The 21,969-nt window shown below is 39.6% G+C and overlaps 1 protein-coding gene across 8 annotated transcripts in view; it reads left to right on the plus strand.

Annotated features, from left to right (window-relative positions):
- The window catches only part of cacna2d2a (calcium channel, voltage-dependent, alpha 2/delta subunit 2a), a 234,507-nt gene that overhangs the window by 17,437 nt on the left and 195,101 nt on the right, over positions 1-21,969 (plus strand). For 5 of the 8 annotated variants that reach the window (XM_007550468.2, XM_007550476.2, XM_016670872.1 and 2 more), the window contains exons 1-2: positions 10,477-11,034; positions 15,643-15,724. In XM_007550468.2, coding sequence (XP_007550530.1) covers positions 10,919-11,034; positions 15,643-15,724 — 198 coding nt within the window. In that variant the 5' untranslated portion in view covers positions 10,477-10,918. Of the gene's footprint in view, positions 1-10,475; positions 11,035-15,642; positions 15,725-21,969 lie in introns of those variants that run through there. The other 3 variants (XM_016670865.1, XM_016670866.1, XM_016670882.1) reach the window with 2 other exon arrangements.

Consider the following 21,969-nt stretch of genomic DNA (forward strand, 5'->3'; position numbering starts at 1 on the left):
TTTTTTTATCTGCAGTTTCTGCTTTTGACATCAAATTATTTTAAAATTCAAGCAATAAAATGTCAGCATGGTGAATCTATTTCCGTCCTTATGAAATGTACTTTTATTTTCTGTGGGTAAAAAGCCACACTTTTGACAACCCGGATCTACACAGTCTGGATTTGTCCAGTAAATTTGTCACTTCCTTCAACATTTTGAACTCAGTTTGTAAAATCTGTGTGTTTGTCTTTCATAAAGTGACTCAGTTTGAAGCTGCAGAACTCCACTTGTGTTATCTGTTAATTCCTTCATTAAAACCTTATCACCAGCCTTAATGCCAATTAAAATTGACTCTAATTTGATGGCGAGGCGGGTCCTTGTCTGTGCGCGCCACAGTAACTAGAGAAGTCTAGGCCAGATGGAACCACCTGCTCGAGTTATCAAACCACCGAAGGCTGCACAGGCCTGTTAGTTTTGTCTCTTTAGTGCCGACACCGTTTAACGCGTTATGCGATGGCACTTAGTACCGTTCTCGCCGCTAAACTGTTGAAGGATAATTTAATGTCAGCGTGGCACTGTGAGGCAGCTCGTACTTCATTTTCTCCTCAGTGTAACGATGCTCTCAACTACTGAAACGTTTTCTCAGACACGTCCCGCCAGCCGGTGGAACAGAAGTCAAAGGTTAAATTGGAGGAAGAGGCGACAATCACGGCGAATGCGGCAGGTTTTACATGCTCCACTTCACTGAGTAGGACAGATGGAGGTCCCAGCGTTTTCTGAACGTGGGTGAGGATTTCTTCACTGAATTCAACCCCAAAAGATTCCACATAGAGATAGATTCATTTGAGAACGTAGCTGCGCACAAAGGGGTTCGTCGTATGTGGTCTGCAGGGGAAACTTTGGCAAACAGAGTCAGGGTCACACTGAACACTTGTGTGTGAATCACAATTAGATGTTATTGACAGATCTGCTTTATGCAGATGAAGCAGATGGCTCATGGGCAGTGAGAGGAGAGGCGGAGGATGTTGCAGGGTGATGAGCTGCCGTTCTTGTTTTGCAGCAGCTGGCTGACAAATAATGTGTCAGCAAAGTCAGGTGGACAATATTGGTGAGAAAGGGCTGGACTGAAGATGAAAACATCTGAAATGTCATCACGCACCTGCAGCGTTTAACTCTCACTAGCATTTTAAGAAGCAAATGTGATGCCCTTACATCTTTTTCTTTCCAGTTGTATACTATTCTGGATTTATTTTCTCAGGCTGAGGAGTGTTGTATATCTGAGAGGAGTTGTTTGGAGACCTAATGAACCGACACCCACCCAGGAGATTAAAAGTTCAATCTGCACCTGGCAAGACAAATCTTTTGGCCTACTTCATGTTGCTGGACAGGTTCTGTTTAGGAGCTTTTAAGAAGTGAAAGTGAAATTGAACCAAAATACAGTATGTGAGTGTAATGAGGGTTAATTTTCAATTTGTCTTGTGTTCATTATTGATGAACAGCTGAATCTGGGATCAAGACTAAATGATCCCAAAGGGAAAAATATTCTTAACTTGCTTTTTACTTCAAATTGTTTTTGAGTAGAATATGATAAAGTTTATAATTTGACCCACTCTGAGTGACCTCCACATGTAGAGAACACTGCAAAAACACAAAATCTACCAAGTAATATTTGTCTAGTTTCTAGTGAACATATCTTAGTTCACTTGAAGTCAGACAAAACAAATGTTTAAGAAACTTTTTGGGAAGATGTTGGAGTTTAAGTAAACAATTACTTAATATTGTTGAAAAACATAGCTTTTCTATTGACAGATTATTTTACTTATAACATGAGAAAAATGTCTTGTTACGAGTGAAATAATCTGCCAGTGAAATATTAAGAAATTATTGACTTAAAACAAGCTCTTATATCTTGCTGAAAAGCTACTTGTAAGTCAGGTTTCTCTTATTTCAAGTTTACTAAGATATTTGCATTAGAAACAAAAATGACTTGGTAGATTTTGTGTTTTTGCAGTGTAGGTCTGCCCAGTATCTGCTAATAGATCTCAAACACAACAGAGTTACTCCAAAGAATAAGAACGCTTCGAATGAGTCAAATCGTCCAGCTTCAGTTCACCAAACGGTTTTTTTAATGGTCTTTCGTAACGATTTAAGATTATACGCTAAACAAAACGTGCACCTTCACCTTCCCTCTCTGTGTGGCTCTGATATCTCTTTCCTTTCCTCCGTTTTCACTCTGTATCCTTTTCAATCCCGGCTTTGATGTATGCATGAGGGAGGATTTCCTGGAGCCCAGAGAGGGCCATTACCCAGGGCCCATTAGGCCTCTAGTAGAGCATGTCAATGACTGCTTAGTCTTGTTCTGTTTTCAAATCTCCCCTCCACCCCAACCACCAATATGTCTGTGTGAGGAGGTAAGAGAGATGATAAAATCCTGTTCTTAATGCATACAAGTCTTATTTATTCAGTTGTTAAAGCATGAGTACTCAGCTCAGTGTTATTGCGTAACGTTTGTAGTATTGTGGTTTTTCACGTGAGGATGCCGGGTCGTTGTTTAATGGTGTTGTTCTCCCATGCAGGCAAGGATCGAGGGCAGTGAGTCATCATCATCAGAATGAAACGCTCTGACATTTGAGCATGAAAGAAGTCCCAGAATGCCTTGTGGATCAGCATCTCTGGGTTTGGTTTGTGTTTTACAGGAATAGCAGAATGCAATAAAAAAAAAAAGCTATTTTCCTATTGATTCCTCAAAAAAAGTTTTTAGGGCAAGCGATGAATGAGACAAATGGGAATCAATATAAATTTAATCTAAATTATGTACTTTAAATTTTGAGTATTATTGAGCGCGGCCTTGCTTATCTGATGAGTGGATGATGATGATTTCTAGGATGAAGAAAGTGGGAATGTGACAAATAAGGCAGATAAGCTTGGAAGTCTTTAAGGTTTCCTCATGAAGCACAAATGCTTTTTGACTTTCTGCAGCTGTTTAAAAACTCGCCGCCCTTAAAGAAAAGGTGTGACAAGTTTGTCAGGTACTTGCTTTGCAGAGAGCTCTTGATGGCGTTTGCTGAAGGGTTTGAATCTCGTAGGTGCACCGTGTCTGCCATTTGTGGTGGCGCTCTGGTGATGATGGTTTGATGGTCGCGGGTTGGATGCAGGTTTGTTGGTTGTTCAACACATGCAGATGGATTCTGTGCAACACATGGCTTTCCTGTGAGATCATGGAAAACCAGATGAATGTGTTGAGGTGTGAAATGTGCACATCATGCCCATAATTGTCACCAAAGACCTTGTGAAGATCCTGGCTGAAGCTGCTGAGAGTCTCATTAGTCCAGTACTGACACGAGCTGAAAGCCATAAAAATTATAGTTTAATGAACAGAGGAACAAAAAAACTAAAAATTTGGTTGAGTTTTGTAGTAACTAATTACATTTACTCAATTACATCTACTTGAGAGTAACTTTCTCTTTTAAAAGTTACTTTTAGGAGTATTTTTTTTCCTGCGCTGTACTTTTCACTTTTATTTGAGTAATTTTATTACAAAGTATTTCTATTCTTGAGTAAAATTTCTGGATTCTGTACTGACTGAATGGAAAAACTAAAAATCACCAAACACAGACCTGAGGTTTTTGTTAAAAAAAAGTTTAATAAGTTTTATATTGAAATAAACTTAATTTGGATTTTTTTCTTTTGCCTGATTTGTTTTATTTTTATCATTTATGTGAATTATTGTCATTTTCGTACTTAAATTACCAAAATTTCCACATAACTTTATATATTAGTCCGTCTGATTGTATAATTTTTTCAATATTAAATGATTGATAATTTGATAATTTACTATAACAATAACAGACTGTGTTACATAATATAAATGATATTAATGTACTCACACATATAATGGCTCCAAACAGATGTGCTTTTATACAACCATGCATCTTTGAAAAGCAGAAGTGGAGCCTCCTGCGTAACCAACCAACAAGAATGCTGCAGTGGTTTCTGAATGTTAATTCAGCATCAAATCAATTCTCTACAGCTCATATGGCGCTATGAAATGGTGCATATGTGCCATGATTAAACGTGCTGGAGTTCTGCTTGGGTTGCTTGGTAACGGGGCTGGGCCTGGCTGGGGTTGCTAGGCAACAGTACTCTGCCCGTCAAATGTGATTGGACAAATGGGAGGTTTCTTAAAGCGGTTAGTTTTCCACACACCAAAAACTTTAATTTCTTGCCCAAAAAATGTCTGGGTGTTTTTTTTAAGCATTTGGGTTGTTTTCAGAAGCAGCTGAGACACAAATGAAAGTATAAAAAAATGAGCAAAATGTGTGTTTTCCCTAATAGGTCCCCTTTAAAAATGAATTTGAAAATAAATCCTGGCATTGAAAAATTTTGATTGTAACTGAAAATATTAAGACGGACTCTGAAATAAATGTATTTAAACATTTTGTTTAGAAAATGAAACAAAATTGAAAGTGAACAAAAGGTTTATTGACCCTCTAAAGCAGCAATTTTCTTGTAGGACATAATCTACCAAGCTTCCACTGTTCGCCTCTCTAATCCCGAATATTAAACCTCTGCAGTGGTTTATTTCATGTAAAGCATTTGTTTTTCCTGTCTGAACATCAGCGCAGGGCAGAGAGAAACAAAGCAAGAGGTCAGGCAGAGAAAAAAAGATGGATAAGGTGGAAGAAGTGTGAGATAAGCAGCCAGCACAGCTGTGTTTCTGTGGGGTGTGTAGCTTTACTCGTGACTTCCCTACGGCCCACAGACAAGGAAACAAGGTGTGATTAATTCTTCCCCAGCCTGCTTGACCTCCGTCTGGGGGAGCGTTCCCCAGAAAGGAGGCTGCAGCCTGACGCAGCACAGCCTGGCCTGTCTGCTTTCACTGCCTGGATCAATAACAGACTGGCAGGTCAAGCTCTTCATGAGAAACTGAACCGGTCAATCTGAGAGAGAACCAGACTGTAAAACCTCTGAAGGTGGCTTAACTGGAACATGAAAGTCCACCTGCTGCCGTTAAAATGCAATTTAACTCATCAAGATAATAGTTTTGGTTTTAACTCAGAAATTAAAGTTAGTGAAGTTGATTTAACAACAAGAGACGAGTTTTCTAAACATTGTTTTTAAGTTCATTAATCTTAAATTGTGAGTTTTGACTTAATGCTGCAATTTAAACCAAATAATTATTTCACAATGTGCAAGAAAATAACTGCTCTCAGTTAGTTAAAGAGACACATTTCTCTACTATTTTGCTCGCATTATCAAATTAAATTAAATACTTATTTTACTTTAGAATAATTTAAATTCTTGTTTCAAATTGCATTAACAAAATTTCTGATCTGATGATGAATTTTATTAAACATCACAATAAATTCTGCTAAAAACATTTATTGTGAACAGAACAATATCCTCCAGCTTTAAAATAAACATTTGCCTTAATAATAGAGTCAGATCGATGTAACGCACTTCCATCTCAGGAATCAAAAACAAAACGCTAAGCATTCTGGGAAATAGTTCCCACTCCACTTTTTCTTCTATCAGTTTTTTAAGTGCCAACATAAAAATTCTTGCAGGTTTGACACGATTAATAAAAAGTTAACACAACTTGCTACTGTCAGTTTATCTTTCACAAACTCACATTCAGGTTCAAAATCTAAAACTCACTAAATTTATTTGACTTAAAGAGTAGAAAACGTTAAACACAACTAAATGCGGCTCAGATGTTTTGCAGTGCACCCAGTGATCGTTTGTAGGACTCAGCCGTCATTGATCTCTGTGTTTTCACTGAGCGGATCTCTAAACGGGTCGGATCAATCAGCTGCAATGGAGAGTGGATTCCCTAAAGCGTTACTGGGATCCAGATCTCAGACCTCTGAGCGCTCCAGTCACACACAGCGGGCTGGTAACTAGACACATTTACAATAACTAGATAATATCGGAAAAATTTACTTTGAGGAGTATTTTATATGATTTATGTTTACTTGAGTAACTTTGTTATAAAGTATCGCTGCTCTTACTCGAGTAAACTTTCTGGATACTTTACCCACAATAACTTCACTGAATGAACAAACATGTTTCAACCAAACATTCACCAGACACACACCTGCAGTTTTTGTTGGTTTTGTATTGAAAACTTATAAAGTTGTAAAAAGAAAAAGTGTCCTATCTTCACCTCGTTTGCATAATATTTTGCCTGATTTTATTTAGTAATTATGATATTTAAGTGAATTATTTTTGTTTTAGTCTTTAAAATACAAACATTTCCACATACATTTATATTTTGATTCTTCTGCTGCTGTAATTTTTAAATATTAAATGATTGTTGACTCACTTGAGTAGACTTTTTAGCAGATATTCTTTTACTTTTACTTGAATAAAGATGTTAAAGTAGTGCTGCTCTTACCCGAGTTCAGTTTTTGGGTGCTCCACCCACCTCTGCCTGCATTGTTGTTGGGATTATTACCTCTTTTCCACCAGGAGGCCAACTCTCAGCCCCCTGGTGTTTTGTTTGCTTGGCTTGGAAAAAAGAAACCGAATCGCTCTTTAAATAAGACAAAAAGCTACTTATTCAACGCTAAATTGGAGCCTGATTATCTTTGTCGCAGCTGCAGGTAAATTTAGATAAAAGTTTGCCCTGTGCAAATTTGAGAACAAAAAGAGGAAGAGAACAATGGGTGTGACTCAGCAGAAAAATTAAGTGTGAGTCAACCTCACTGGAGGCTCCATCGCTCAGCCAGCGTCTGCTTGCTGCCATCATTTATGTGATAGGAAGGTGATGGGAAGTAACAGAGTGTAAATTAATGTGTGAAAGAAGCCATCAATTAGGGCTATTTCCCTCAGCTTAGGAAGCTCATATAAATCAAAACAAAACTCTGTCCTGTCTCTTTGCCACATTTGTCTGGAGGGAGAGTCTTGCACAATATGTCTCCAAACTTCGCAGCTTTTAGGAATTGAAGATTTTATTTGGTCCCGTAACCCCGGGAGAGAAAGCAGACAGATTTGTTTTGACTGAACGACCCGTGACATCGAGGGGGATATCTCACCGTCCGCCTCCCGTCAGGTAGGTTTCCCTGTCCCGACGCAGGCCCGTGCCCCACAGCGCTTCTCTACCGAAACTACTTCTTCCTCTTCTTCTTCCTCCTCCTTCTTCTTCTTCTTGTCACTGAGGGCACAAAAATGCAGCGCAGCAACCATGCTGACTGCTGCGTGGCTTTCTGTTGCGCAGCACCTGTGTTGTGCCTCCTTGCTGACTGACCGAGTCGAGGTCGGCGCGGCCACAGGGCCGCTGCCTCTCCGCTGCCGCCGTACGCGCTGCGAGATGAGACTCCTCCAGTCGACCCCCAGGGAAGGCCTCGGGTTTCAGTCCGCAGCTTTTACAGGAGGACAGCTGGGACATAAAAATAAAATCCTAAGTTATTTTTAGCATCATGTTGTATTCATATGCAAAAAAATAAAAAACAAAAGAACCTCCTCTGATTCCGATTCTGGTGGCTCCTACCAGCACAACACTGGGTTATTTACTTTTTAAAATTTACATTATTAGTTACAGATTATGTTATGATTAAGTTGGACAATTTGGATATTCTAAAATAGAAATCACACACAACCAAAACCATAAATGAACTGGATTGTGACGTCTCCATAAACAAAATTCCTCTTTAAAAAATATCAATCATGATGGAAATTATTGAGCTTATTTAAATTTATTGTGCAATTTATTTATTTATTGCTTATTGTGACAGGCTTACACATGATTTCATGTACAAATCTGATAAGTCAGGCATGTTTTTGAAGACTTAGATTTTCCCTCTCATCCTCTGATCGCTTCATGATTGGAGTGTGTGTGTGTGTGCGTGTGTATTGACCTCCACTTCCAGGGACAGGTGGGCGTTCCCGATGCAGCTGATTGCTCTCAGGTGTGAGAGCCTGAGTCCATAAGGAGCTGCGTGACGACCGCTCGGTGTCTGATGGCCGATCTGAACTGGTGGAATCAAACCAAACATTCAGGCTCCATGTTGTTTTCTCTGTTTCTTTAGATCGGCTCTGGAAAATGTCTTACCAGAGTTAATACAGTTTATCTATACTGTGCCAATTCACAACAAATTATGTGTCAAACCACATGGAGCTTTTATACAAAGAAAAATGAGAGAAAATATAAAGCTTGCATATATAACAGTAAATAATGGAAGTTGTAGAAGAAGAAAGTAGCAGATTGCAGATAGCACTGATTGCAGTTTTCTGGCCGATTACCGATCTTTAAGAAGCCTGACCTGCCGATTCCGATTTTATCTGATACCATTTTTTTGGGGGGCTGAAATGTTGCTACATATGGTGAGAAAGTTGCTGAATTGGCAACAGTGGAGCAACTAAAGTACAGACATGAGCTGGTGGGTCAGTCTGTCAAACAGTGGATGATTTTTCCACCTGATCAGATCGGCTTCATATTCAAGTATCGGCCGATCACCGATCTCCCAAACTGAAGAAAATTAACCATCTATCCAAAACACATCCTTACTTTCTGAAGCTTTCTGCTTCCTCCACATCTCCAGTGTCCATTAAACCAACACCAAAGTCTCCATATTTCCCAGTAAGAAGCTCAGCCTCTGGTCGTTGCCTGCAGCTCCGTCTACCTGTGAATTCCTCTCCCACACATCACCTGACAACAAGCAGGTGATGCATCTCCTCTGGATCAACAACTTCACTTACCTCTGAACCAACAGGATCTTCCACCTCTGCGCTGTTACCTCTCATAAGCCGGCTCTGATCTCATCCTCAGAACATTTCCTCCATTATTCCTGCCGCTTCGCTAACATCTCTTCCTCTCATCCTTTCAGACGAACTGACCTTGCCAAAACAGATTCCTGTTATTTATTTAATAAATGTCCAAACCTTACTACGCTCTCACAGTGGTTTCTGCATCTGGGTCAAAAAACTAACCTTGACAATGATGAGAAGAAATTGGTGGACGCAACGGACCCAGGAAATAAAAGATGCTCTGATTGGGGAACAAAATGTAGCATTTGGCCTGGATGTGAAACACGACGTGTCACGACGCACAGGATCCTGGACAAGGTTCATAATTTCAATTAAAGGATAGAATAATGGCCCAGTCAAAGTCCAGACCTAAATCCAGTCTATCCAGATGGACAAAGCTGGTCCAGACATATCTAAAAAGACTTGAACATGAAAGCTCCTCCAAAAACCGTTCACAGTTGAGGGGTGTTGTGTACAAACCCTTGGGAAACTTTTTAAAGGTTCAGTTGCAAAAATGTTGAAAATAATTTCCCCTTATGGATCATTTTCTCCTGCTCTGTTTGTGTAGTAAAATGGCAGAATGAACTATAGGTCGGCCAAATTTGGCTGGACGATAAATTGTCCCGGAAGTTATCGTGATAAACGATAATATTGTTGTTTTTGAGATTATTTTCAAGTAATATAATAGTAAAGGCTTGTTAATGCAATAACAGATTCTCAACGATTAATCAACTTTAAATTCTAATGAATATTTAACACAAGACATTAAAAAAATAAACAAAACAGAAATAAATACAATGAATTGTGATGTCTATGTAAATAAAATTATCCTTCAAAAAAAGATCTAGTTGAAACCAAAACACCAGACTGAAGAGTTTTGTCATCTGGGTTTTGGTAGAAAGATAAAAATCTTCGAAAATGGAAATTGATTTGTTTTAATTTATCATTAATTGACTTATCGCTTATTGTGACAGGCCTGACTGTAGGCACTCCAAACATGTGAGCTGTGCTCATCCGCTCAACACAAATCTCCTACTTTTAAAAGAATGAAACATTCGCATTCAGCTCCAAAATAACGTTATTAATTCTCTTTGCATCCATTCAAACTCGTTCACTGGACCAGATGCGACAAGAACAAATGTAGTTGCGGATCAGCCTGTGATTGCTGAATGTTTACACTCCAGTTAATACAACGGGCCCCTCCAGAGTCGAGCCTCTAATTAGCAAAATAAAGCCTTGATTTCTGCCTCTAATCCAGAGTTTGTGAAGAAGGCACAGGGGGAGGAAGAGGAGGGGGACGTCAGGAGGAGGTGGCCTGATGCGCGCCCCCGTCGAGCGCACAGGAACGGGCCGCTTGGTGAAGGAGGAAGGACCTCTGATGTGCCAAAAGATGAATCAAGTGAGCCAGAGGGTGGAACACAGGAAGTTAGGCCTACAAAATAAAATATTTATTTAAAAAAAAAAAACTGAGGTCAAAGCTGAGTCAACAAAAGACGCAATTCTCAAACTCGCTTTGCGCATTTAATGTCGTAAAATAAGTGCGCAGTCAAATTTAACGTCATCATAATTTAGAGAGGATTAAGTTGTTTTAAAAAACATTCTCTGGGAAAAGCAGTGCGCAATGGGCTGCGCGCAGTCACTTTAGTGCGACGTTTTGCACCAGAAACTACAAATGGTTTTATTTTGAAAGCGTAATGGGGAACAGTGGCGGCGCTTTGAGCTTCACCGTGTATGGCTGTTGTTGCACTGGAGAAGACGGAGGAGAAAAAAGGGAGCGAATGTGCGCTTTAGCTGGGAGAGAGAGAGAGAGAGAGAGAGAGAGAGAAAGAGAGAGGGGAGGGAGGACAGCGAGTGCGCGAACAGGCAGCAGCCAGGCGGGCACATCAGCAACAGCGGCTGAGCATCTTTCCCCCGATCCTCGCCTCCTGACTCTGCTTCTATCATTTATTTTGGTGCCAAATTTCTGCGTGGCGTGTGCGCCTCCGGCGGAGCCCCTCACAGCGCGGGGCTGAAGTGTCCAGAAGCGTCCGGCGACCGTTCACCTCCTACCGCTCACTTTCCTCCGGAGCTCGGTTTATTCTTAGCTCAGCTGCAAGAGACACACACACACAGAGAGAGAGAGAGGGGGAGACTGTCTGTCCTTCCGGTACTCTCTCTTATTTCTCCCAGTTTCTTGAATATTTAATGGAAAATGGCGATCTGCGCGCAGTCGATCGGCGTTTTCTGCCTCTTCGCCGTACAAACTGTACTTATTATATGCGTCTCCACACCGACAGCCGGGACCCACCACTTCCCACAGCACTACACGTAAGTACTAAGCGCTGTTTAGGTGTAAGGGTAGGAGGGGAGAGGGAGGGCTGAAGTAGGACAGGTGGCCCCCAACAAGGCTGTGTGCGCAGCGCAGTTTACCTCGCAGGATCTGATGTTTCCTGATGCTCCGTTTGATGCAGCGAGATCAACATCAGTCCCCACGCGTCCTGTGATATAGAGACATCTAATACCGATGCTGAGAATAATTGTAAATATGGCATCGTGGTGCACAGACACGTGCTGGAGGCGGATTTTGAGAAATATTAATAGGGAGATGAAATGGAAAATGGAAATTTGTGTGGTTGACTCTGCATTTGGGAGAACATCCGACCTAAGCTTTAAAGTCCTCCGGATAACACGCACACACATACACACACACACACACATACACACACAGTGGGAATAACAGAGTATAAGTAAAAACTGATGTTTTAAACTATACCAGAAACTCAACATGCATGGATATTATGAAAATCAGGCGCTCTGATGAGGCCAACTGTTCATGAAGATGATGGTTTATTGTCAGTAAAACCTGAAACTGAAGCAGGAAAACTGAAGTTTGACTTTTGCAGCGCACCTGTTGGGAAACAGTTCCGACAACTGAGCTAAATGCAAAGCCAATTTACTTCTCCTTGACAAAATGAAGGATGAACATTGGTTGATTAAAGCATAATCTAATTACCACGTTTCTGAGGTGACTGATGCCAACACAACATACCTTTTTTTTTATTTTTTTTAGATTTATTTATTCCTTTTTCTCAGTAATAATCCCTCAAAGTGCATCAGCTGCTGAACTCTGGAGGACATTTGATGAAAGTGTTTCTGATGTCAGAGAAATAAAAATATATTTAAGTGACTCCTGATGCATCCTGCTGGATTATCTGGTGAAAATATCCAGGGGTTTGTTAGTTTGATGTCCAAGGTGACTTTCAGTGCCATTGACTCAGATTAGCTGGATCGCTGATTTGATTGTTTGAGCCCAATGAAAAAAGGTGGTGCAGGAAATTTATGTCATTCAATTGTTGCGTGAAGAGCTTCCGAGTTGATTCCCTTTTTCTTTTAAACATCTTATGCCTCCCTCCCTTCAGGTCTGAGGTGCCCTTGTTTAAGTCTGTATTATATTCAGCTTCCTCTTGGGGTTTTTAAACTGGGTTTTGGGTCACCCACATTACGTTTGCCAGAATTTGCTACATAATTGAAGCATGTGTGTGTCTGTGTGTGTGCAGCTTCTGAGCCAACCTATCTGAGTTTCTTATTTGTTTTGAAGGCACACTTAATTTCCCAGCAGTGCTCGCATTTTCTGAGAACTCAAATTGCGTTGTGGTAATGCTTCAGTTTATACTTCAGTGTGTTTCTAGCAGAGGGAGGGAGCAGTTTCTATATGTTTAAATGATGTGGAGAAATCGGTTCTGATAGCAGTTTTTCCTCCCCAGAAAGTAAATCTTTCCAGTGATGGTAAAATATCAACAGCAATCTTGTCAAAATGTTATTTCCACACATCAAAAAATAGTCAACCTCCTGCCCTAATAGATATTTGAGTGTGGCAGCGCGAGTGATGAGATCCATCGCAGCAGAATGGACACAGTGATAGCATGTTGCCGGCACACAGGTCTCCCATCCGAACTCATTTCATCACATTTTCTGCTTTTCCGTAATGTTGGGCCGGGCATACATCAGCATGCGTTGGGGGGAAAAACATCAAAAACGCAGGGGAACAAATGGCGGCGTTTCTACAACTACATCAGACTAGAAAGAGGCAGAGAGCAGGCAGTCGGCTTTAATGTGCTGAACCATGAAAACTTCTTTGTTTTAAAGAAAGATATCACAGCTTTCATTACACTCGAGGTCTAAAGGCGTGCGTTCAGCATCGGGCCCCAGTAGTGCATATAATTTCCTAAACAACCGTGTCCTGATATCTCTGTAGTTGGAGTTCTGCACATCTGAGACTGGAGGATGTGTTGCTCATTCGATTTAGTCCAGTAAAACTCAGAAGTCATGATAAAGTAGTTTGGAAAAGGAACATTTTAACAGATATTACTTGACTGCTTATTTCCCCCGGCGGTTCAGATGCTCCCTGTAGTTGGAGATGCAGCAGTCGAGCTTTTCCCGACCAATTTGGATCTTAACTTCTTCTGAGATTTTCATCCAAGAATTAAATGAGAAAAATAAAGTGTGGCAGGCTTTTTTTTTTTTTTAATCCAGCTGTGCCTTGAATGCCTTTAACCTTCATAGGAATGTATTTTATTTAGCTATAACATGTCTATTAAAGTGCAGGCTGTTGGTGACACATTCATTGACAGAAAATGCATTTTTAGCCAACAGAAAAAAACTGAACTTTAAACCATTTATAAAACTCAAATAAGCTGATTTGTGTATTTATTTCTATTTTGTCTTTCTTACAACGTGGGTTAATGCATGGACATAGCTCCAGTTTTTACTAGCTTGATTAGTTTGATTTCTGGTTTAAATTTAATTTCAATGCTTTTAGTGTAACACCCCCTTTATATTGAGGTTATTATTGATCATTTTATTAAATATTTTGCTCTTTTTGGGCTTCTGGATAGCATTAGGGATGAATATAGTTCTCTAGCCAGCTAGATATTTATAAATGTAAACTTTTCTGCATTGCCACTGAGTTTTCAGTTTTCTTTAAAGTCTGACCTGCTGATTTCCATTTTGACCAATTCCAGAGTTTCATTTTGTAGATTGCAGCACAAAAATGATCTGCAGCTTCTATGATAGATGTATGAGTTTTGAATCCAGTGGAAAGTTAAAGAATTACTCTCATCATTCCTTATAAAGTTTGTTATAATGGCGCTTTCCTTTCCACTGTCGCCACGTGCTTGTAGAAAGTTTTTTATAAATCTGAAGAGTAAACTCAACTTGGCTGAATTATTTCATTTCTTTGATCAAATTTGAATATATATCATAGATACTGAATCTATTTGACTGAATTCTACTGAGCAAATGTCTCTGTGTCGGTTCTGTTTTTATGTTTGTTTTATGTTCAGAAATTTGTTTTGAATCAACGCTGCATAATATTTTTTTTTTCAAAACTCACGCCCCTAACCATAAATTCAGGAAGTGGATCAAAGTTCTTGTTTGTTGAGTTTTTAGACCAAAATGTTGAGTTTGTAGTTGTGATGGATTTCATAAACATCTCATTTCTACTCATTTGGTTTTCCACCATATATTTGAGATTAATAATCAACATGACCAAATTGATAAGTGTTGTAAATTAATCAATATCAGCACCACATGATCACAATTAGTTGTTTTGAATTCAACTAATATGAATGAATGATAAAATGTTCATTAAATGCATGTTTAGTTTTCATGTATTTAATTAAATCTGATTTATCATTAATTGACCTGCCAATCAATAATCAGAGCCAAACAGTTGGGAGAATTGGCCATTTTTCATTCATTCATTTAAATCACTTTTAATTTTGATCAGCAGTTTTCATGTTTGAAACTGACCTTCTAGTTTAAGAAGTTGTTTTTTTAAAATAACTAATTTAATGATGAATTAAAGCAGAGACTCAGAGATCAGGATTTTTCTGGCTCAGATGGTTTGTTCACACGTTTGTTGGCTGAAAATGGTAGTCGATCTTAGTTTTGATCTTTTTTCCATCACTCAGAGGTAATTATGGGAAAATTAGCAAATCCCAGTCTGACTAATTGATTGTTGGATCTAAAGCGTATTAAAGACCGTCTGACCTAGGTGTTGCCCCGGACTCGCAGCATCCTGCCTGTTTTCTGGCCTTTTCACAGTAAACACTCTCACTCTGAAGACCTCTTGTTTTCTCCATGACTTGTGTGATAAACACAGACAAACCGCCTCCATGTTTGGATCTGTTGCTTCCCACTCCCCACTTTTGGCAGCAAGGCGATTTTCTGCATTCTGTTAACTCGGCCTTCTTCCTTCTCATCTTCTGAGCAAATCTGACATTTGAAGATGACATTTGTTTCTGTCATCGCATTAACAGACAAGCGACCGCATTGTGTTGAGACGTTGAGGCGACTGATTGGTTATCTTCAAAAGGTTGGCAGCCGGTGGCTGGACGGTGAACGCATGACAGAGTTTATCCATCTGATTGCTGAAAGCTTTTAAACCGTTTTGCGGGCTGAGCAGCTCACATCCAGGTTGCCAGGCTGGTTCCTTTGCTTTAAAATGATCTAAATCTGGCTCCATTAAGTCATTTGTTGCTCTGCGAGAGATATACAGTGATGAGCTCCAGGCGTTTGATCTCTTAATTCCCAACTTGGCTCCGTCTAACGGAGATCAGCTCCTGCCTAGGGTGCACTTCTGTCAGACCCCAGCAATTTTATTACTGAAGATCCAAGACGGGCTCAGTCGCCGCCGGTCCTGCCAGTCCCAACCAGAGAGATGTATGCAGGATTTGATGAGAAAGTTGGACATTAGCACAAGGATTCGTCCAGATAGGAATCTGGAAACATTGGCACAGACTGTGGCAGCTTTCCAGCAGAACACACTGGGACAGACACTCACTCGTTTATTCATCCGTAGTGACAGAGAACTGTGTGAGAACCTGTTCAGATGAAGATGTTGAGGGACGTGTTGTGGTTTTTGTTTTTTTGCAGGATGATTCACTGGGCCGGACGCATTGAGAAGGAGCTGGAAAAGGTTCTTCAGCACGTTACCGGAGCTCAGCAGATGAGATCGGTAAGTTGACGTCACGCGGACATGTGACGAGCTGCGTTTGCTTGCATTATTAATCAGATTCCTCTGGGCTTGGTTGTACAACATGAATGCGTGTGTGTGAGTATCAAGCAGAAAACAACAAGCTTTTTCATCTTTATTTACAAGCAAATGCCTTTAACTTTTATAAGATTGTCTTTCATTTAATGATAAGTCGACAGAAAATGGTGGGAGTTTTAAGTTCTGATGCATTTAGTGAACACAAAAAAACTGATCTTTCAGCGTTTGAACCGTTTATAAAAGTCAGTCAATCGATTGGTAAATCTCTTGTAATATTCTCTTATTTTAGCACATATGACATTCAGCTCTAATTTTTATTAGTTTGATTTCTGGTTCAATTTAACTTAAATTTAATTTCAGTGCTTTTTGTTTTGCGATTGTTGCTCTTCTTATTGCACTGTCTGAACTTCTGGATAGCTTTGGGGATGAATGTAGTAACTGTGTCTGCATTTGAACTTTACAAGAAATACACATTCAAAATTTAGATTTAAACGTGTAATTTATTACAAATTATGTTCAGGTTTGCAGCTCACGATAGTTAGATTTATTTCCATGATGAAATCATAAAGTAGGTATTGGGCTGTGTAATTTTATAGATTCCTCAAAGTATCGATTTTTCATCTGCGAGTATCGAAACATTAAATCTTTGCGTTTTATGTCAAATCCACGACAGCTATCACACATGACATTTTTTACCCAGTTGCACATGTACATTAGAAATGGCATGTAATGAAACAACTGGTTACAATTAATTAAATAATGAAATAGATAAATTACATTACTTAATATAAGTGAATAAGGCAAAAAGCTTCATTTTCTGCATAACCAAATACACATAGCCACACAATTAATGTTTAAACAAAGCACATGTATAACAAAAACAACATTGATTACACCATCAGTTCACTTAATTCAACCCAAGTCCATGAGACGGCCACAAAATGTCACCAAAATCACTCTGTCACTCTAAAATCTTTCAGAAAATTTTAAAAATGTGTCATATCGTATCGTTTGCTGAATATCATGATATATATCGTACTATGAGCAGAATATCGCATATTATACTGTACCGTGAGATTAGTGTATCGCTACAGGCCTGGTAGGTAAACCTTTATAGAAATCAAAACATGCCAAATTTTTTTTTAAAAAACTGCTGTGCTGTGATGGCAAAGTCTCCTGCTTAAGTTCATAAAGTAAAGATTGATGTGACAATTATTCTCTGGGAAGAAGAAGAACTGCTGGCTCGGTTCAGAAGGTTTGACTCCCAGCAAGTCGGATCCCTACTGAGCGATTTAAAACTGTTTTAAGGTAAACAACCTGAATGTAATCCTCAACCATGTGTAGGAAAACTCTGACTTAAAACATGGACATTTCAGCAGCATTTGGGTTAGATACTGACATTCTGCTCCAGTTCTGACCAGCATTGTTGACATGATTCAAAAGGATACCGCTCTTCCTATTTCTGCAAACAATTATCACTGGAGTACTCTTCATTAGACGTTCAGTGGCTGTGTAAGTCTCACTTTTCTCCACATAACGAGTGGATTTTGCTTGTTAGGATTTAGTTGCACTCCAGTGGCAAACATTTACTACTACAGCACAACTTATCATGCTACTCAAACTCTGCCTGCAGTAATTGTGTCATTTCATTTGGCCTTAAAGGTAACTTCACGTGTGGTCGTTAAAATCTAAGTGGCTCAGCGACTGAGCAGCTAATTGTTGGGATGAAACAACAAGGAGAAACAGGAGTGAGCACATGAAATAATGTCATCTTTTTTGCTCAGAAAACACATAAAATTAAGAATCATTGTAAAAGAAAGTGTATTTTTTTTTAATTTCATGCCTTGCTGGCCTGGCTGTTGACTTCCTGTTGGAAATGCAGTACCTGTAACTCGGGGTGCTCCAATTTATTGGTGCCGATTTCCTTAATTTTGGGAAATTGGTGATCGGCCGATGCTTACATGTGAAGCTGATCTTATCCACAGATCTTATCAACATTAGGAAAGATCTAAAAATCAGCCACTGTCCTCTTCTGCTCTGCCTTTACAGAGGTTTGACTGACAGACCGGCTACCAGGTCATGTCTGCAGTTAACAATAGTCACCCCTCCGTTGCCAACTCAGCAACTTTCTTGCTACATTTAGCAACATTTCAGACACACAAAAAAAAATCAGTATCAGCCAAAATCAGAATCATCAGGTCAGGCTTTTTAAAGATCGGCAATCGGTCAGTTACAGTTTTCAGTGGAGAGACATTTTCTTCAGAGATCCTCCATGTTTGCTGCAGAGATGATCTTCACAGTGAAGGTGGTCGCTGCAGCCTTTTTATGTTATCAGTATTAACACATTTCTGCTAAGTATAAGACATTTTCTTTATATGTCTAGCCTCATAGTGATAATATTCATCAAACTACGGTTACATTCACTGCCATCAATCCATATATGGAAGCATTTTCTGTTAGAGAGGTTCACTTATGAGACTGTTTTTTTTTTTTCTGAAAAGTGAATTATAAAATTTCTGAACACAAACAGAAAGGCCGATAGTGACGTAACTTTTAAAATGTTAATGTTTTCTATATTTAAAATGTATCAATATTTGCTCTTTAAATGGAAACTGGAAACAAACACTTGATTAGCTTTCCTTTAAGAGGAACAGTTTGGGTAACATAGGAGTGCGTATAAGACTGACATGACAATGTAATAAAGATGTTATAACACGTTATGTGTCTTTATGAATGGTTCTGACTGTCATGAAGTGTCATTCGGTAAATGATGACACTTTTAATGCAAAGTTGTACTAAACCATGCAGTTCACTAAAGTGCCAGCCTTGCATTACAATGTTTATGACAGCAGTCATAACCATTCATTAAGACTCCGTCTTGAATGTTATATCCGGTTTATGACGGTGTCGTGTCAGTCATATGCTCACCCCTTCAGATAAAGTGTTGCCACTTTTTTTATTCTTTTAGATAAAAACACATGAGAACCAAATAAAATTCATGAGATGGGCAGACTCTCCGGAGTGCAGATTTGGTTTTACTGTGTCTCCAGTATCACAGTTTCTGTGTAACATGTGCGTCTTGTGGCAGAGCAGATGGTGCAGCGCCGTGTTATTGACACTGTTTCATCGTACTTCTGCCATGTGCACATTTGCCATGCTTCCAGGGTTTGTAATGCACCCTGAGATAAATGCTTCATTATTGCTGTTTGGGTGAGTGTGATTCATCGGGCCCGTGCGACGCCTGTGGCTTTAATGCTAGCAGTAACAGTGGGTTGTGTAATAGCCGGTCGTATGGCGGCGACATTGATGGATCCCAGAGAGGAGGAGGAGAGCGGACGGAGCTCGTCCCGGTGGAAAGGGTAATGACCATTAGTTGATATAAGGCAGACGCTCCGAGTGTCTGATATAGCAAGGTTGATTTTAGCACTTATCCAGTGTAAACACAGAAGAGCGGAGAATTTACCTGTCAAAATGTTTGCTTTTCGCAGTGTGTGTAAATATTTTTCTCAGTTCTCCTGCTGATTAGTGCTGAGGAGTAGACTGGCTAAGTAACACGGCTTCAAGGTGAAGGCGTCTTGACTCTGTTCGATAGAAATCATGCATCTCTGAGCTACAAGGTGTGAAAAAAGCTGCTGGTTTGGACATGTTGGACTGCAGATGTGGAAGGTAGCAGGTGACATTTTAAAAACATTTTGTTAGCTTGAAACATGAAAACGTTTTCTCAACCATTAGCAAAAAATTGACATTTGCTTCCCCCAAAATGTGTTGCTTTAGGGCTTTTCTGAGAAGAAAAGACTTGTGATAGGAATATTAAAGTAAAAAATAGAAGAGCAAGGCAGATTAGTCAGATTATTATTGCTGCTAAAATCTACAATTAAGTCCACAATTATTCATATCCCTGATGGAATAAGTGAGGATATTGACAAACCTCCGTATTAACTTAAAGTTCATCCCAGAGGCCACACATATAACTATAAACCAGAGCTTTTATGCAGCTTTCATTACAAATATTCCATCTTTGTTAGGTCCTTCGCAATCTTACACACAGTGGGTTTGCAATAATTAAATAAAACTATTCCGTTTTCAGAGACAGGAACCCAAATTAACTAAAATAGAAACGGGCGGATTAATTTTTAATAAAACAATCTGAAGTTAGAATCAGGCTGGAAAGTTGCAATTGGTGCAAATCTGTAACTTTGATACATTTAAAACATAAGCGCTGAATGCGATTTAAGAGGAAGTGGCACTTTTTCCAGTAATAAATGCAAATTTATAAATTTAAACACCAAAATGTTAAAAGTTGATGATGCGTCCTGATAATGTTTAGTTTTTAAATGGAAACAAGATTTTGATGAAGCTTTTTTGATCACTAATCCTCATTAACTCTAAAGCTGCTTTGGTTTTGTTAGGAAGCTCTTTGTGGTTCTCAGTTGTGGTTTTCCTAAAAGTGGGACGTAGTTTCTCATGTTTAAGTGAACCGATTCCTTGGTTCTGAGTACCGACTCGATGTTCAGCGCCCTGTAAACGTGAAGTTCCTCGTATTTAAACCAACCGAGTCAACAAGTGTGTGAGGTTGTGTCCGTTAGCCAAACCCAACGGAGCCTGCCTCGCTCTAAAAGTGTTACTACCAGAGATGTCTTGTGTTGGCTGCCCATATGGCTGTGTGTGTGTGTGTGTGTGTGTGTGTGCTGGTCTGACTCCGTGCACATACTGTGTGTGAAGGAACATTTATCGTTGCCCCAAACAGGAGTCGTCACAGGGTGTGCTAAATGGCCCAGCATGCCTAGAAAAGCCATTTTCTAAATGGATGCTTCTCTCTTTACGTGTGTCTGATAGAAATCTTCCCAGGGCTACGCCGGCTCGTAACAAGATTGCCTCCCTCTGCGCCCCCTTCCTTTTCATGCGCAGTTTATTCTCATGTGAGACAAAAAAAAAAAAGTAAAGTGTGTGCAAATTATTTCTGGGTTTGTCTTTGAGCCAAGTTGGATGTATTGCGCTGTGCTCGGTTCGCGCTCCTGGTTGAGATGTGATCTTTTCTGACAAGCACAGTAGCGGACGAATGTGGGAGCGAGGCCGAGGTCTGAATCAGAAAAATAACTATATTATTTCTAGATTTATTTATTTATTTTTGGTCCAAAATGAGTTTTAAACGCCCTCAAATTTACTGTAGACAGGTTAAGTCAAGCTCTCATTGTTGAGACGGAGGGTGAGTGATGTAGAGGAGGTGGACGTTTCAAAATGGAGAAACGTGGCGCTCAGATAGACGAGGCGAGTGGGCGACCGGGAGCCGAGGAGGTGGGCATTTTGGAAGGTGATGGGGGGGCACTGAGCGATGGCTTGACAAGTGAGACGGATGCTCATGTGTGTCAAACTTCCTCAGACGGATAAACTCAAATGTGAGCGCGCAGAAGCTGCTTACGGCCCTTATCTTGCTCGTCTTGTTGAGCTGCTGGGTTTGATGTGCTGCAGAACGCGGAGATGAGAGGCGCTGACGGACACTTCCATTGTTTTCATATCCTGAGGCACATTCACAATAGTGCGCCCACACTCGTAAGCTGTCATTAGCGATGCTTTATCAGAGATACAGACTAAGCTTCAACAATCAGATTAGTCCAGTAATCGGCGTTTTATTATTAGCATATTTTGTGTTATTTTAGGTGAAAATGCAGAGCAGTTACTGGTTCCTGGCTCCAAAATGGGAATTGTTTGATTTTTTCCTTTTTCATGAATGGTTATTGTTTTGTCAAACCACAACACTGGAGTGTATGAAAGACAATAACAGGAATGAATGAAGAAAGTGTATTAAAGGATGTCACTCAGAAGAAATGAGGAAAAGAAATATGTAAAAACGCTCCATATTTCATATTTATAAGCTTGATTTGTGTAAGTAGATGCTCTTTTAGATTCTGATTTTAATGTTTCCGTTTTAAGGTTTACAGAGGAAAGAGTTGCATAAAAGATTCAGTCGATGGTCAAGGCCTGAAGCTCTCCTCTAATTAAAATGGAACAAAAGAAGTTGTGTTTTTGTAAAATCTTTAGAAAGACAAGACTTAGCATGTGTTAGTTGTCTGAACGAAATGCTAGAGACAACCTGCTATGTTTTGTTTTATGCTTTGTCTAGTTTTAAGGTTGATTTCTGCTGCACAGCACTTTGTGATTTTATGTCTGTAAAAAATGCTTTATAAATAAACTTTACTGATTTTTTTTAA

The sequence above is a fragment of the Poecilia formosa genome, unplaced genomic scaffold (assembly GCF_000485575.1).
Source record: "Poecilia formosa unplaced genomic scaffold, Poecilia_formosa-5.1.2 Scaffold2, whole genome shotgun sequence".
Classification (NCBI taxonomy): Eukaryota; Metazoa; Chordata; class Actinopteri; order Cyprinodontiformes; family Poeciliidae; genus Poecilia; species Poecilia formosa.